Consider the following 18008-nt stretch of genomic DNA (forward strand, 5'->3'; position numbering starts at 1 on the left):
TTTACATACACAGGTATAGATACAGATGGAACAAGAAGAAGCCCCTGGTACACTGATTTTAGAACTAGCCACATCAGAGTTTAGTTATTTGTTACTTACATCTGCACCTTAATGTGGCATGCCATAAAAAGAGACACGCTCCCTTTAGTGCTATTTTCAGACATAAGGGTTTTAGGCCCCACTCTTATGCTCAGCCCCACACGTGAAGCTCAGAGTTGAGAAGCTGTAGAGCCACTGCAGCGATGGGTGGCAAGCGTGAGCAAGCTCTACTCTACAGCGTTTTCGGGACACAATGCTTCTTTTGCCACTTATTTTGTTGACAATATATCTGTCCTATTTCCAGACTTGGTACATGTTTTGGATATTTGAAACAGTAAAGTACTAATTTTTATATTACTATACAAAAATTTTTAGCAAGTAGTTCTACCTTTTAAATACATCATAATATATTAGAAAAAATGCTTTCCTTTTCTAAAAGGAAAAAATACAAATTAATTTTAAAATCAATCATGGCTTATTAAGTGAAATGTATTTAAGCTAACTCTCATATGATTTAAACTGAATTCAGAGGCTGACTAAATATCAAATGTGAAAAGTTGTAAATTTTTTAAGAATTAAAAAAAAATTAATGCAAGCCGAGCGTGGTGGTGCACGCCTTTAGTCCCAGCACTCGGGAGGCAGAGGCAGGTGGATCACTGTGAATTCGAGGCCAGCCTGGTCTACAAAGTGAGTCCAGGACAGCCAAGGCTATACAGAGAGACCCTGTCTCGAAAAACCAAAAAAAAAAAAAAAGAAAAAAAGAAAAGAAAAGAAAAAATTAATGCAAAGCTTGGTTGGAGATAAAGTTAAGTGCCAGAGCACTTCCCTAGTATCCTTGGTTTAATCCCCAGCACAGCAAAATAAATAAATAAATAAAAATAAAAACAACAACCAGAAAAAAAACTGATCACTTTTATACTTTTGTAGTAAATAAGTCTGCAAAGTTTGCTAATACTTAAAGTTAATCTAGTGTAATTATGCATAACACTGTATTTAATTTCATTTTGTAGCAAAATAATAATTTGTAGTAAACGTACAGGTATATGCTCAGTGCTCTGTAGATAATATAGCATCAATGTTTATTCCTATCTGTCACTTTATGTGATCTCTGTTCATATGCATAACATGCATCACGTGGTTTCATGGAGACCATTCTTGATGATGGGTAGACTAGTGACAAAGATAGTGCCAGTGCTGCTCAGGGTAAGGAAGCTGGCGCCGTGGCGGGGAGCACTGGGAGCACTGGAAGCACTGGGAGCATTGGTGCCTGCGCCTCACGTTCGGGGGAAGTAAAGCTGCCTCAAGGGCCTGAATGGACTGTGTTTTGAGTGGAAACCGGCTTTCTGTGGGTAAAGCTTGGTAACTTCCCAGGTTCTGTCTTTTCACAGAGCTCCTTGGTGAACGTTTATAGTCAGTTTGTGGCGGCCTTGGAGACGCTGAAGACATTCTGGGATGCTATGGATGAAATTGATGAGAAGACCTGGGTGCTGGAACCAGAGAAGCCTCCGCGGAGTGCTACAGCACGCAGGATTGTATTAGGTAGGGAAGGACGACGAGACTTTTTCAGATGTCTCATTTTATTTTATATTATTTGCAAAAACACATTTGAAAATAGCAGTTAAAATCTTAGATGAAATTTCTTTGTATGGATTCAGCTATTGAAACTCTTAAGACTAAAACCGACATTGGTTCAATGTAACTGTTTAGATGGACAGGTGTTTCGTTAAGGAAGGCGATGCTCCAGTGGCGGCCACATCCACACCATATTTAATTGGCACAGAAACTGTAGGGTAGGTAATTCAAAATGAACACTGCTCAGAACAGAAGCCTGTGTTAGAAATAATGAAGTCTTCATCTTCCGTGGAAGCTAAGATCTGTCAATACTTTCTGACAGAAGATAGCGAGGGAAGGACACTGAATTGGGTCTTGCCGCTGAGAGAAAACATAAGGCGCCAAGTGAGCCCTGAGGCACGAGTATCCCCTTTCTGATGAGTGGACACAGCTGACGAGCGGGAGCAGGAGCGCGGGCGCGGTGCTGGTGCTCCTGCCCCTGCCACGCTCTTGTCTCTGCCAGAGGTTATTTTCCTCATGAGCAAACAAAACAAAGTCTGTCTTAGAGTTTAACCTTTTTAAAGATTTTAGAGTTTTAAATAATATTTCTCACCATATTATGGTAATAGCTGCTAGGAATATTTTCCTCAGCTTTGGCCTTGTTAAATGCTACTGTAAAACCTACATCCCATTTTAAAGTAGTGATGCGAATCCTGCCGGTCAGTAGCAGCTTAGCCTCTGTACTCTCTACACAGCTTGGGAGATGGGTGGGGTTGGGGAGATCGGAACTGCAGCGTGCTACTTTCTAGCTGGAATAATTAACCAATTATAGTGTATTTGTCAACAAGTGGATGCTAAGACTGAAAACATTTTCTTTAGAGAAATGTCATTATTTATTATCATCATGGCCCCATTAAAATAATTATTCTTGAACAGTGTTGTTTATTAGATTTCCTATAGCTCAGTTTGAAAAGCCAAGTTGTAGTCGCATTCTGTGTCTACTTTTAGCTCTTCTTCCCGCTTCAGGCCAAGCTTTGAGTTGAAAGATGTGTTCCTATAGCCATTGCCTAAGTGAGAGCACTTTCTGGCCTGTGGTAGACAACGTTGCCCAAGGCTGATGAGAAGTGTGTGTTCTGTACTGATAAAATCTTATTTTTTCTCATTGGATGGCTATACCATGTATTTCTTTTTTACTTTGACTTTTTTTTTTTTTTTGCCAGATTTGTTTATTTAAATTTTTACTGCCAACTTTATCAAAAAGCTTATAGACTTTATCATATCACTTTGTTACTAAAGTGAGCTGAAATTGATCTTAACATAACTTCACTGACTAGTAGGAAGCTTTGGGGAATTTGTACATATTCAATACAGGTATGCTTGTAAAAGAACCTAGTGCTAAGTAAAGTCATCTTTCTCAGCTTCAAAAATACTTTCTTTGAGGTAAGTATTAAGACAAACATCTGTCTAATGTGAATTAAACATTTGTTAACTTTCATAAAGTACAAGTACAAAGTTTTTATATAAGTTTCCTTAGACATGTCAGTTATTGCCAGCTATTAGTTTGACCATAATTATATGAAATATTAAGTTTGTAAAGAAAGTTACAAAAAGTACTTTTCTTCATTACTTAAATGTATAATGTTTATATATTAACAGCATTTATCAGTCCACTAAACTTTTTAAATGAAATCTTACTGGAACATAATTACCAGAATTCCAGCTTAAGTTACTCATATAAATTTTGCTCTTGTCTTTTCAAGGTTGAGGTCCCTGAATCTGTAAGGACAGTCATAATTTCAAAAATACTTGTCAGTGTTAAACAATGATATGTTTACCTTACATGGCGCTAAAAAACATTTGGCTGGGTTTTCCTGAGCAGAAAAGAGGTGGCTTGGCCAGCTACTCACATCTAAAAGCTGCTTCTTTCATTTCAGGGACTAACGTGTCCATAAACATAGAGGTCGACCCCAGGCACCCTGCAATGCTTCCTGAGGTTTGCTTCCTGGGACCTGACCATGGTATGAGAGTTCAGGGTGAAGAACCAGGACAGGTTCATAAGATCCTGTCTAATGCTGTCATATATTCAGAATACTAATATTACAGTTATTGTAAATATATTTCTCATTTTAAACTTATACTTTTTAACAAAATAGATCATTTAGATTTTAAGCCAAATAGCTAAACAAATGCTGTATGCAGCAACAAGAGCAACAAAGCCTAAATTATTAAAACTTTTTTCCTCTTTTTAATATCCAAAGTGATAAAACCCCTAGGAATCAAGCTGAGTGGGAACATACATTTATGGTAGGTACCTTGGCAATATAATTGGTCTTGTTCTATGGCTTAGCAGACTTTATAGGGATTTTTTTTTTTTTATGTTTTTAGGGATCCAGAAAATAGTCTGTTACAAAATTTGAAAGACGTTTTAGAAATTGATTTTCCAGCTCGTACTATCTTGGAAGAATCTGTAAGTTTAATTATTGCTCTAATAGTCTGCATTATGTGAATGATAAAATTTAAATGCTTCTCTCAGAAAAACAAGGCAAAAAAGAAAGGAACTGGGAGAGTGTTGTAACACGGAGCTCTTGGTTAACTGGTGCCAGCGAACTGGCTGAGGTCTGCTAATAGGTGGCTCACGTGTGCTTTGCTCATGGTCCTCAGCAGCGAAGGGGTTAATGACAGACACATTTATTAAAACTACAAAGAAAAGAAGAGACACTAATGAGATGTTTGGGCTTTGTACTGTCTGCTTATAGATGACTACAGTGCAGGTTTAATTAGTTTGCTGTAAGTTTGTGAAGGACAACGGTAGTTGTTCGGAAGCAAGCAGCACCATCGACGCTGTAACGATAAAGAAGGCAGGCCTGACTCAGGACTGAGCTACTGCTGACAACTATAAATGATGGCGATGATTTTCTTTGTCCCTTTGCCACAGAATTGTACAATGGGGTGCTCACTAGCTGATGTCAGATCTGTCTTTGTGTGTACACAGGCGTGTTTATGTACATGGAAAAATACTAAAACCCCAAAATCTTGTCAGCCAAAAATGAAATCTGTGTGTATTTGAGTGCAAGTGACTAGGTGCTGTCACCTGCTTGTATGTTCCACAATACAGAAACTACTTATAAGATACAGATATAAAAGTGAGTATTATGTATATCATATTTGTCCTTCCGGATCTTACCATATGTACATTAAACACACACACTTTCCTTTTGAAGGACTTTAGCATGGACTGTGGAATCTGTTACGCCCGCCACCTTAATGGGTCCATTCCTGACCAAGTATGTGATAATCCCCAGTGTGGACAGCCTTTCCATCAAATGTGCTTATATGAGGTAAAGTTGCAGTCATCTGCATATGAGATACAGATTCTGAGGTCTGTGTACCAAAGTAGTCCCCTCTTTCGCCACCAACTCCTCTTAGTATTTCGGTTATATTAGTTTACTAGTTAACTTTACTAGTTAAGTTTAACTTACTAGTTTAAATTCCCAGGCTTCAGTTTTTTCATCTTGGATACTAGTGAGTGTGCCAAAGAATCTCAGGGCAAAAGCAATTTAGAATGCACCAATGAATAGCGTATTGACACGTAAGAAGTCGATGGTAGGAATAAGTGAAATCTTAAATGTCGGTCTCCACTGTGTGAATTCTCTAGGTGTGCCAGATGAGGGGGCAGAGGGGGTGGAGTGAGGAAGTTAGTGAGCAGGAAGTAGTTCTTCTGTGCAGCTGGATGTGTGTACTGGGTAAATACAGCAACTCTCTTGAATACTCACAGGTTTTTGTGACCTGAGCATCTTTTCTACATGAATTGTGCTTCCATCTCTCAGAAAGTTCATCTGGGTAGCATTCCTGTTAGGGCACAGCTCACAGGACTGACTGTCTCTGTGCAAATCACCTGCCAATGGGAAAGGGCCGGACATGTTCAGCGTTTCTCTTTTGAAGTGGGGCAGAATACAGATAGTGCTGTCCACCCTCTCTTAATAGGTCTGCTCGGGAAATTCTAATGGAATCTGTACTTTCTTTTGTGATTGTGAATATCCATTTTAATCTTTTAAAAAATGGATTGCCTCATACTTACAATCAGTAGAGTAAAAAATTAACCTACTGTTGAAATAAGATCAAAAACTCAAAATCCTAAGATAACTTTTACAGAGAAATTGTTGATATGTGATTAATTGGTTTAGGTATATGACCCACCAGAACTTGGATAAATCCCCGTGTATGTCTCTTTTCCATGTAAAAGTGTGTAGTTATCAGCTAAGTCTTAAAGGGCCCATACACGGCTTATACACTAGAAGTTTATAGTCTAAATTTGAATACTGACCTCCAAATTATTAGTATGATAGTAAGAGAACGTGGGTTCAGAAAAGGCTTTCCTTTTAGAAAACAGAACTAGTCAGTCTGGGATGGCGTGTACGCACTGACGCTGTTCCGCACTTCCTCCTGCACAGTGGCTGAGAGGGCTGAGCACCAGCAGACAGAGCTTTAACGTCTTGTTTGGCGAATGTCCCTATTGTAGTAAGGTAAGCCATGTCATTCACATTTCATACAGTGTCCCTGGCTCTGGGGAATGTGTAATAGAAACTGGATAGGTAGTATATTAGGTTACATGAAGGTTTTAAAATATGTTGTTTTCTATTTCATCAAACTATGATAGTTTCCTGTGAGACAAATTAGCCTTAAATATATCTTAATTTCCAAGGTATCTTTGATCAAAAAAAGTTATATCTTTTTGATCTCTTGGTAATCCTAAGAAAATATTTTGAAACTGTATGGTGAAATCATTTCTAATAGAAAGTCAATAGTAAATTAAAGTACTATTTTAATTCTTAAGAATGTGCACAGAATTTTGTTAAAAATATATTCTCATTCTCTACTCTCTCTCTTTCTCTCTCCCTCCTTCCCTCTCTCTCTCTCTAGCCAATTACCTTGAAAATGTCTGGAAGAAAACCATGAAGAAAGAATAAAACACACCTGTGAAGAGGTGGAATGTTAAGAATTGTTAAAAAACAAGAAACAATTTATTTGGTGACGTTAGAGAAAATACAAAGCAAGGCATACTAATATCAGCAGGCAGAATGCAGTGAGTCCGTAGCAGTACACCTCTGCCTTTGGCTCTTTGCTCAGGGTCAACGGAAGAACTGCATGCCACAGCCTTGGGGGCCTTTCCAGGTCTGTGCCGTGCACATCGCCCGGGGATGTGCATCTGTGCGGAGGCAGGGGTCTCGGCTTCCTGATTGCATCTCTCCTGGCACAGTCCACATAGGGCTTACGATACGAAGCTTGGGGACTCATATAGCTGGGTGGCTGCCGAAAACTGTGCATTTCACTCAGAAGATCAGAGTACTCATAGACTGTTCTTCTCCTCGAGTTTTCCTACGAAAGAAATATATTTTGTTGGCTCTTAGCTTCCCGGGCCTTTAGTGTGTACTTTGTAACAATGCTAATAAAACAACACAGCAAGCAAGTCTGGTCATTAAACTAACATGTTGACATTTGGTGTATAGCGACAGTGCAGAGTATTCGCAAGGCAGTGGCTGTGCAATGCTATAGACGTGGACTTGTCTCACGTGTACTGAAACAGGTACAATTAACTACCATTGACTACCGCTCTCTACTTAATGTGATGGAGGTCCAAACTTGCGGTTTCTGTTTTAGCTTGGTGACCTCTGGCACCCTCTGTCCTTCTACCAGCTACTGAGTAATTTAGAAGAAGACAGCTTCATCTCTAAGAAAGCAAAGAAACACCCATCTTCCTCACTATTCATCCATCCACCATTCGTCCATCATGCATCCTCAGCACTGCTACTCTAAGCAGCTTTCCGTCAACCCCATCCTCCTAAATGGTCACTTTCAAAGGTCAGGAAGGCACAGTGGTGCATGCCTATATCCCTGTGCATGAGAAGAGTTCTGAATTTAAGCCCAGCCCGCTCTACATATCAAGTGCCAGGTCAGTCAGGGCTACACAGTGAGATCCTGACTCAAACAATGGAAAAACCAAGCAAAACCAAAAACCAAACAAAAGATACATTTAGAAGAGATGTTTTCTTATTAAATATGAATATATTATTGTTTGAGATTCAGATGAAAATAACTTTACAGACAGTCTTTGTCACTAGAAAAAGATCATTGACTTTTTTTCTCCAGGATACAAAATCGTTCTCACACAAAGAGAAAGAAATTAGCAATCAAATTTCCTAAGGCCAGGAACCACTGGAAAGTTGTCTGTGTACCTCATCAGGAACAGACTCCACATTACTAGCCTTTGAAGAGGGACCTTCTGTGACTTTTACAGTGTCTCTCAGCAACAGCTAATGGATGCTCAGTATACTGGTGGACAAGTTTACACATTTTCTACAAACTTGCATGTTTGTGAATAGTTTTCTTGGGACACAGCCACATCCATTTGTTTTGTCTATGAATGTTTTTACACTGAAATAGTACAGTTGAATAGTTCTGGGGAAAAAGTATGGATTATAAGACCAAACATATTTTCAAACTAGACACTTTAAAATTTTGCTGGGCTGAAGTGTAACTCCACTGTAAAGTGTTTGTTTAAGTACATACGAGGTCCTGAGTTGATCCTTGGTGCCTAAAAGAAGTTTCCCGGTGTCTGCATAAGGGACTGTTTTTCATATATGAGAAGGTCTCCTCGTTACTTTCTCATTGCTGTAATAAAATGCGCTTACCAAAACCACTTGAAGGAGAAGGGCTTATTTTGGCTTACAGTTCCAGATGGAAAGGGCCATGGAAGCAGGCAGGGAAGGCAGAGCAGCAGGAGCCTGGGTGGTGACACCACCTCCGCAAAAGGAGGGCAAGGTCAGGGGACTTCCTCCAGCAAGACTCCACTTTCTCAGTATCACAGCCTTCCCAAACTGCCATCAACTGGGAACCATGTATTCCAGCAAGAAAGGCTATAGGAGACATGTCCCATCAGACCACAGCAGAAGGCACTCAGATGGTCGTGTTAAAACGTGGCTTGCTCTCTCTGGTTTAGGTGTGTGTGTACAGCTGCAACGTTTACCCCAGAACTGGGAAACACTGGCACAGCTGGTTCACAGGAGTGGCAAAGGCTTAAGGCAATGCAGTAATCTATCTGGCTCTCAACCTGGAGTGACATTAACTCACTGAGGAGAATACAGTCTCTACAAATACTTGGGTTGTCACACAAGGAGGAAGCGCTATTAGCATCTAGTGGACACATAGTAGGAATGCTACCGAACATCCTACAACACACAGGCCAGGCATCATGTAGCAAATAGCTAAGCCCTAAATGCTAATAGTATTGCTTCCAGAAGACTATCTTTTTTTTTTTTTAAGATTTATTTATTATGTATAGTGTTCTGCCTGTGTGTGTGCCTGCCCGCCACAAGAGGGCACCAGATCTCAGATGGTTATAATCCACCATGTGGTTGCTAGGACTTGAACTCAAGACCTCTGGAAGAGCAGACAGTGCTCTCAATTTGAGCATCTCTCCAGCCCCAGAAGACCATCCTTTGAGCGTTACTAATCTTGAATGCACATTGTAATCACTGGGGAGCTTAGGAAATACCAATGCAAATTCAGGCCAAGTCCTGTGGGTATCAAACTCCTTGTGACTGATGAAATAAATAGAAAACAATAAAATTGGGCACAAGTATATAAAGGGACTTTAAGAGCATTTCAAAATAACAAGGGATATACAAGGTGAGAAAATAGCCTAGACTTCACAACATCTGCAAGTTTAAGATTATGCTTACTGTAGATGAGACCAGAAGAAACATTAAACAGAAGTCATAATATGATTAAGTTAAGTGGACAGACTCCAAACACTTGAGAGGACTTAAAGGAAAAGTTAAACATTAATAAAAGGAATCTTAGCAGAGATAGGTAAATATAATCAGGTTGTGTAACTGAAAAATACAACATAGAAGATCCAACCCATTTCTTGCTGGGTTCCGTTGCTAGTTAGGTACCGATGCTTTGACAGCTATCCTGTCACTAGGCAAAGAAATATCCAAAGAGCAAGACTGACCTAAAAAAAAAAAAATAGAGCCTCATTTTCTGTGCAAAGAAGTAATCTTACACACATGTGCTTAGGAGGAAATATAACATGGGTGGGGTTACGGTGGAAACTTCTAATTTGATGACAATGTGAAGCCATAGATGAAAGAAGCTCAATAAACTACAAGTCCAATGGCATGAAGATGGTCATTCCTAGAGTACAACAAAAGAGAGTCTCTCAAAACATCTTGGTATAGCATCATCTACTACAGGCTCACAAGTGAAGAAAACCCAGCAATTTGTTTCAAAACTTTTAGGAAAAAGCCAGGGTGGCCTACCTGACCAAGATGGCTTTGGGTATCATCTTTCTAAGATTCATTTTACCCAGCAGGCAACTCAGAATTGGCTGTGGTTCTATTGCATAGAATCCCAGGCTGGCCTTAAATTCATGGCAACCATTATGTGCCAGCCTCCTAGTTACTGGGATTGTAACAGTAAGCCACCACATGCCACCCAATCTGTTGTATTTCCATCAGTTTTTTTTCTTTTTGAGCCCTCATCAGAGTTAACTATTAAATGGCTTACAGCACTCCAGGATTTCTCTAACACAGGGCATCATAAACATTTTCAACTCCTGACGCCTCCTCTTTTGGGGGCTAGGGAGTTAAGACAGGGTTTCTCTGTGTGTAGCCTTGGCTGTCCTGGACTCGCTTTGTAGACCAGGCTGGCCTTGAACTCATAGTGATCTGCCTGCCTCTGCCTCCCGAGTGCTGAGATTAAAGGCGTGCACCACCATGCCCAGCCCCTGCTGACTCCTTTTTATGTGACCCCAGATATACAAAAAAAAATAGCTATGAAATAAGCTTGGTACTTGAGGGAAGAAGTAAGTTGATACATTGTGAAGCAGCAGTGCATTACCTGTCCTCCTTAATCCCCATCAAAATAGCATTGCTTTGCTTATGAGGAAGCTAACAAGGCCATCCTTAAATTTTAAGAGAGGAGGAGGAGAGGGGGTTAAGGGAGGGAATACTGCGAGGAACAAACTATGGGCTGTTTGAGGGATCATACGGAAACCTACTACAGTAGAAGATTCTTGAGATATGTATGTATGAAGGAAGAAAGGAAATCTAAATTGGAGTCACCAAGTAGTGGCGGGAGACAAAGGCCCAACTAAACATCTCTCTTCACCAAGTGAAACCTCCAGTGCCAGGAATGGGTTCCGTCTAAATGAATGTTGGCCAAAGTGGCCCCATGGAAACTTCCAAACAACTCAGGCTATTGTCAAAGCTCCAGCTTGCTCTTTACGAACTGACAGTAAGGCCCCATTACAGAAGACAACACCTACATATCTCACTGAAATAAAAAAAGTCAACCTGGTGCTTAACTAGAGACACCATTATTGTCCCCTTTATTGACAACTGCTCATAATACTGAAAGGCACTCAACATGCTACCAGAGGAGAAAAGTAAAGAGCCTAGCTACAAACCCTGAGGTCTACAATGGTGAACTGTTTGCATGATAAACTTGTACAATAGTGGCACAAAATTTGTAGAGCAACCAACCACTATGATTGGCTTTAAGGCCTAAGGCATGAGTTGGAAACCATGTATGTCACTGTTTGGGTGGCCAAGAACAAGAGACTAGGTAGCCCAGATACCTAGCAAAAAACTAATTGCTACAGGAATGCAACAATAAAATGGCTCCCAACTGCTTGCTCAGCCATCAACAGAGATGCTTCTTCCTGCAGTAGATGAGTGCTAATAACAAGAGCCACAACTAGGCAATGGCAGAGCCAGAGAACTTTTTTTCAAGATGTTTGATCTCATGTTTTGTTTGGGTTTGCTTGTTTGTTTTACCTTATGGGCTTTGTTGCTTATATGTTATGGTTTCTGATTTTGTATGTGTGCGTGTGTATTTGTCTCTGTGTGTGTATATGCTTCTTGGGCCTTTTTCTGTTTTGTTCTGGTTTGACTGGTTTTTGCTATTTTTAATTTGCCGGTTTGTTTTCTTGGGAGAGGCAGAAAGGTGTGGAGGTGGATGGGTGAGAAGTTGGAAGGAGAAGAAAGGAAACTATGATCAGAATATAGTATATGAAAATAATTATTAAAAATTATCTTATAGAGAGAGCAAGGCTTAATGGTTAAGCTCTGCAGTTTGTAAAGAAGACTGAAGGCATTGAATTCCTAACTGTAGGATGTGCTGTAAGCTACAGTGATTCGTGTAGTGTGCTGCTGGTGTAAGGAAAGGCAAATACTAGAAAACAGCCCAGCAGTCCCGCTCGCACACTTAGCTGGTTTCTAAAATAACATCCAAAGGAATTTAGTTAGGAAGTGGAAAAGAATCATTCCAAGAAATGATGCTGTGATAAGACAAGTGTAAAGGAGTGGACCTCCACTCCCACCTCCCACCATACACAGGGACTGAGAGTCGGAAAACAGCTGTGAATGAACAGTGTTATGAGTAGGTAGAGGCTAGCCATGTTACAGAAACATGCTAAGGATCTTGTGTGGAGACTGTGTAAAAGGCTTCCATAACTCACATGCAGGGAATGAATCCCAGCACTTACAAAGACCCTCCAAAGAAGAAGATATGGATGGCCAGTGACAACAGTGCTATTAGTCATCATACAAACAGCTCTACTCCCCAGTTGGTACTGATCCACATGTGAAAGTAGTTAAGTGCAAATGACTGGCAATACTAAATGTTGGAGACAAAGTGTAGGAATGACCAGAACACTTGTGCATATAAAAGGTACAGCCACTTGCTACAAGTAGTTGCCAAGATTTTACATTTATTTGTTGGGTTGAGTAGCTGTGTTCATGCCATGGCCCATGTGTTGAGGTCAAAGGGCATCTTCCAGGAGTCAGTCCTATTTTTTCAACATGTGGATCCCTGGAATCAAACCCAGGTGGTCTGTGGCAAGCGTCTCTACTTGGTAAGCCATCTTGCCTGCTATATGCCAACAGTTTATAATTGAACACACATGTTTCTTTGCCTAGTGATCTAATAATGCGGTGTCCCATAAGAAATGCAATGTCCAGAGCAGTCTCTGGGCAGAATTAATACAATATTTTCTGTAAATCTATTAAACCAGAAGTGATTCCCCATGTCTATGGACACATGAGTTGCACAGTGACAAGGAATTATTGGTATATTGATGAATGCAAAGATCTTGAAAGGTAATGGATGAAAGGAGCAGACATAAAATACTACAGATGGTATCACTGCACCATCGCAGAGTTTAAGAGGCAAACCTAATCTAGAGAGCAGAATCAGCTGATCCTGAAGTCAGAAGACTAAGCAAAGGAAGGGCTGCTGGCCTGAGGACCTCTGTGCCATCCATCCCACTGCCAGGCCAGCCAAAGCCAGTGCATTGCTACACTGGAAAACCTGGCCACCAACTGTCACAGGTCCCCCTCCACTGTGGGACAAGAGATTCCAGTACACACTAAAGACTTAGAATTCCTGATTTTTGTCACCAAGCAGTATTTGTGTTTAACTTTACAAGTGGGATTATAAAATATGCCCATTTGAAATAGATTTCTGTATGTAAGATTTAAAATAAAACCACAAATAATGCTATTTCATACTGAATAAATGTAAAAGGTTCCTCTGAGCACTCACAGCAACATTTCTCTCTGGATAAACTTGTTTGCTGGTTGGATGAGAAATGCATAACTCTACTTCTAATTTTTGACTCAGCTGCCAAGAAGTTCAGAGCCAAATTCAGTGCTCAGTTTAGTGATTAACATCCCAGCTGCCCCATATATCAATTTTTCTTGGGTGGAGGGTGAGAAAGGTGGGGGTATTAAATTATCCTGTTTCACACTGTGAACTGCTTCAGACCATGTGAGAATAACGGTGCACAAATCAAATGAAACGCTGGCTATTCTGACATAATTAAACTTTACTTTTCTCTCCAGATAAATTTTGTATGCTTTGCTTTCCTGGTGTAGGATGTCGGCTTAGGGAGGCCTTTTGCTGTTGTCTGCGTGAGTCAGCCACAAAGGGCAGGTCACTCTCTCCATCCAAAGGATTCCAAACTCCGCCCACCGACAGGCAGATGGTGGCCTTACTTGTGATGGCAAGGGTTAGAGCAGAGGAATTTAGGAAGGGCAGAATGTGCACAGAAGGGTCACTGATGGATGGTAGGTGACACAAGAAATCCAAGCGCTTCATTGCATTCTTAGGGGAAGTAATCAGATCTGTGCACGTGTGTATCTCCTGTTCCTGAAACAAATGCTGTAGGCTGCTTTAAATGTACCAGGTGGACAGGGTATTTTCTGTCTTCACTTGACAAAAATCATGCAACCTTGGCCTTGGGCACAGGGCGTGTGAATTCTCCAAGTGTTTATTCTAAGTAACACCAAGAGGCCAGCAGGGACTCTCACCTGTCCCACTGCTCTGCTCAGTGGCATGCCGGGCTGGCTCTCTTCACACTCCTCTCTCCGTGGTGCACTTGCCTCTCTACAGACTCTCTCTGGGAACTTAGGTGGAAACTTGGTGGCTGGTTTTCTTGTGACCTTTGGTGAATCAACCTGTTGGTATGGAGTGAAAATATATAATGAAATGAAAACTATGACATTTCTTTTTTTAAAAAAAACTCACTCATGTCCAGATTCTTTAAAAACCTAAGCTACCTAACAATAGACATGACAAACACACAAATCAAAAGCAACAATGGCTATTGTAGAAAACCACAACGAACAACCAACCAACCTTCCCCCAACCCCTGCAATACCTAGCAAGATCCAGACTCTTCCTCATCAATGGGAAAATACCCATTAAGGTTTGTGTCACTGTAACACATACTTTAAAAATTATCTTCACAGAAAACTTGCTTACAATGAAAATTGTATTTTTATGGAACATTGTCACATTTTTCAAACTGCACGTGAGTTCATTATTAACCTTTGCTGCGAGTGGATCCAGTTATCGTCAAGCTTAAATTCCTATTAATTAGGACCTTATTTTCCTATTGTTGAAGAGAGGCTAATTAATGTGCAAGTATACATGGAGCTTATGATGTTGCTTACATAGAGTGCAGGTAGTTTAACCTTTGTGCAGGATGAGTTCATGTCATCTGGCGCCCTATACCAGTACTGGAGGTTAACTTGATGACGAGCGCACTGTCTCTTAGCTTCCTTTTCACACTGTGGTGACATCTGGGGAATGACTGACTCTCAGTAACCTTGAAGTAGACACAAGAATAGAGGGCACATCCTACAACACAGGTAGAAGATTGAAAGCCAGCGAAGGTCCTTGAGTGAAGTGTTTGTTCAGCAGCTTCACGGTTGCAGCAGCTCAGAGTGCTGCCGCCTCTTTCCCTGGGTTAAACGGAGAGCAGGAGACAGGAACAGCCGAAGGGGAAATAATGGAGTAGCCAGTGCCAAAATAGAGAATAAATTATGCTGGCTGGGCAAATAGAGCCTTAATTTGTAGCCTCTCGATTTCCAGTTTCTATTGCCAAGGGTGTTCATTGCTTCTCTTTGAAATAGGCTACTGCCCTGAAGGCGGGGCTCAGCTGTCACAACACTCTCCTTTACTCCCATCTACTCCCGGATCTCAGCATCTTAATGAATGGCAAAACCACTGCCTTTCACTAACCTGCACACTGGAAATGCTTCCAAATCACTTGGAGTTTACTGTTTGTTCATGTACCCTCTAAGTCCACTGGGAAAGCTGACGGAACCGAGAATCCACCCTCCTGCTTAGTAAGAAATACACACGTACTTGGTATGTATTTCAGTAGTGTAAAAGAAAGGTCCCCAATACTTGTTTCACCCTCTGAAACACTGGGCATAGCGGTCATTGTGAAACATGCTCTGAATTAGTTAAAGGGTTTTCCTTCCATCTTTATTGAGACACAAGCAACAAATGAAGACTTAAGTTGTGTGCTACTCTGTTTTGACATTCGCGCATTGTGAAATACCATGGTTGAGTCCGTACATATATCACGTCTGAATATGATATCTACTTTCTTAGTAGGTTTTAAGCACATGACTCAGTATAGCCACCATATACTGTGTAATAGGTTCCTGGAACCCATCCATCTTTTAACTGAAATGTCTGTGTCTTTAACTAATATCCCCATATTTTCTCCAACACAAAACTTCCAGTGTCTACCATGCTTCTCTTCAACATCTTGTTGAATTAGGTTCCACATATGAGTTACAACTGTGCAATGTCCATCCTGACCTGTTGGGCACATTTCATTTAGTATGAAAGGAAAGAGGGGATTTCTTCCTTTTTAAAAGCTGGATGACTTTTCTTACTCACCCTTGACTTTCATTCATTCTTCAGTGGATTCTCCTTTCCCTACTACAAGTAACTCTAAAATATAAGATGTACAGGTCTCTGTGACATGATCTCATTTCTCCCGGCTATGCATTCAGAACTGGGGATGTGGGGTTCTATGGACCGCTCCTAGTTGACATAACTGAGGACTTTTAGTCTCTCCTGTGCATTAAGTACGTAAGGCGCCAGGTTTTCTTCAAGAGCATCTGACATGTGAACAGGATTGGTCATAATACATTTCACCCCATGAGGTTTCTTGGAAGAGATGGTAGCTCCTAGATATGGTCAGTGGCTAGAGACTTGGTCTGCAATGCCATGGACTTTGCTTGTTTGTTTGTTTTTGCTTGTTTTGGTTTTTGGAGACAGGGTTTCTCTGTGTTGCCTTGAGTGTCCCTGAGTACTGGGATTACCCGGTGCCACAGACACTTCTATCTAATAAGCAAGCTACTTCCCACTTTATAGAAAAGTTTCTACACAAATTTATAATGCTGAGGTTAAGATGGGATGAATAAATTCTTAATTTTGAACAGAGCGAAACTTTCCTATTTACAAAGATATGAAAATAAACATAAAAAGGAAAATTGAAATGTGAAAAAAATAGGCATTGTTTTCAGAGAAACTCACTACTTAAATGAGATGGATTTTCCTTGGTTTTCCCTCTGTAACCTTATACTGTTCTATAAAATCAGAACACATTTATACGCCGAAACACTGATAGTGAAAAAGTCTTCTAACCAGGGATTTGTGTTCTATTTCTTTCATTTAGAAAAACATGCAGGAAGAAAATGTCATAGACGGATCTTGAGGGCTGAAGCTTCACCGTGAAGGTTTGCACCTCAGCAACACACTTTCCCCCTGCCTTAGGTTCAGGCTGAGAAAAGGAACCACATTTTATTATTTTATTGTGTGAGATGAGGGAAACTTTCATTCTGACCAACAGTCTTCCCTCTGCCTTGAAATGGGCAACTCAATTGAATTCCTGCTCCTCAAAAAAAGAGGCACAGACAACAAGCCGGGGGACTGGAGATGCAGCCCGGCTGCACATGCAGTTCCCCCATTGAGTTTACACTCTGAGAACCCTGGAGCAGAAACTGACCTCAGCAAGTACTGGGGAGATGTGTTTTTATTCACTGAATTTGAAAGAGTCAATTCCACAGAGTGACCAGGGACATAGCTCAATGGTAGCATGCCTGCTAAGAGGATGTCAATCCAAACAAGACAAAACAAACGAACAGAGCCAAATGCTTCAGTGGGCAGCAAGGGCCTGTGGAGGCCATCCAGGTGAGAAGCCTTGTAGCCCGACCAGCCTGGAGACAGCAGCCACCTCCAAAGCTGCTGGCAGGTCTTGCAAATAAAGGGTTTGTTTTTTAGGAAGGACAAAACAAAACAAATATCAAAACATAACAACAGCATCTCTGCTATACTCACAAAAATTCATTTCCAGTTTAGCTCCAGAGGACATCCCAGTTTACTCCAAATGGTTCACCACACACAATCAAACTTCTAGTCGTAAAATACCTCATGTTGCTTTGCAAATTCATGCTGTGAATCCACTGAGGTTCTTTTTATTTATTCACTTTTTATCCTGATTGTAGCCCCTCCCTCCTCTCCTCCCGGTCCCACCCACCCTCGCTCCGTCATCCTCCATTACCGCCTCCCCAAGTCCTCAGGAAGGGGGAGTCCTCCTCCCCTACCATCTGACCCCAGTTTACCAAGTCTCACCTAGACTGCCTGCATCCCCTTCTTAGGTAGCCTGACAAGGCCACCCTGCTAGGGGATGCGATCAACAAGTGGGCAACTGAATCCATGTCAGAGGTAGTCCCTACCCCCCCCCCCCCCATATCACAGGACCCACAAAGAGACTGTGCTACCTATTGACTACATCAGACCCAGAAAGGCACGCATGGTAAATACTCACTCATAAGCAGATATTAGCCACATAATACAGGATAACCACACTACAATATACTGACCTAAAGAAGCTAAATAACAAGGAGGACCCTAGGGAGGATGCTTAATGCTCATTCAGAAGGGCAAGTAGAATAGACACTGGAAGTGGTTGAAGAGAAGGAACAGGATGGGAGCCTGCCATGGAGGTCCTCTGAGAGCCTCCACCCAGTGGGGTATCAAAGCGGATG

General features: G+C 41.1%; 2 protein-coding genes across 3 annotated transcripts in view; one reads left to right on the plus strand and one right to left on the minus strand.

Annotated features, from left to right (window-relative positions):
* FANCL (FA complementation group L) overlaps positions 1–6648 on the plus strand; it is a 66716-nt gene extending 60068 nt beyond the window's left edge. For both annotated transcript variants that reach the window (XM_084799579.1, XM_084799580.1), the window contains 7 exons: positions 1428–1578; positions 3525–3608; positions 3849–3894; positions 3976–4057; positions 4812–4928; positions 6042–6113; positions 6511–6648. In XM_084799579.1, coding sequence (XP_084655705.1) covers positions 1428–1578; positions 3525–3608; positions 3849–3894; positions 3976–4057; positions 4812–4928; positions 6042–6113; positions 6511–6546 — 588 coding nt within the window. In that variant the 3' untranslated portion in view covers positions 6547–6648. The remainder of the gene's footprint in view (positions 1–1427; positions 1579–3524; positions 3609–3848; positions 3895–3975; positions 4058–4811; positions 4929–6041; positions 6114–6510) is intronic.
* Positions 6583–18008, minus strand: part of VRK2 (VRK serine/threonine kinase 2) — a 99942-nt gene continuing 88516 nt past the window's right edge. The window contains exons 12-13 of the mRNA XM_084799578.1: positions 13965–14111; positions 6583–6966 (exon numbers count right to left, since the gene is read on the minus strand). Of these exons, the coding sequence (XP_084655704.1) occupies positions 6625–6966; positions 13965–14111 (489 nt within the window). The 3' untranslated portion in view covers positions 6583–6624. The remainder of the gene's footprint in view (positions 6967–13964; positions 14112–18008) is intronic.

This window comes from Acomys minous, assembly GCF_964271855.1.
Source record: "Acomys minous genome assembly, chromosome: 10".
Classification (NCBI taxonomy): domain Eukaryota; kingdom Metazoa; phylum Chordata; class Mammalia; order Rodentia; family Muridae; genus Acomys; species Acomys minous.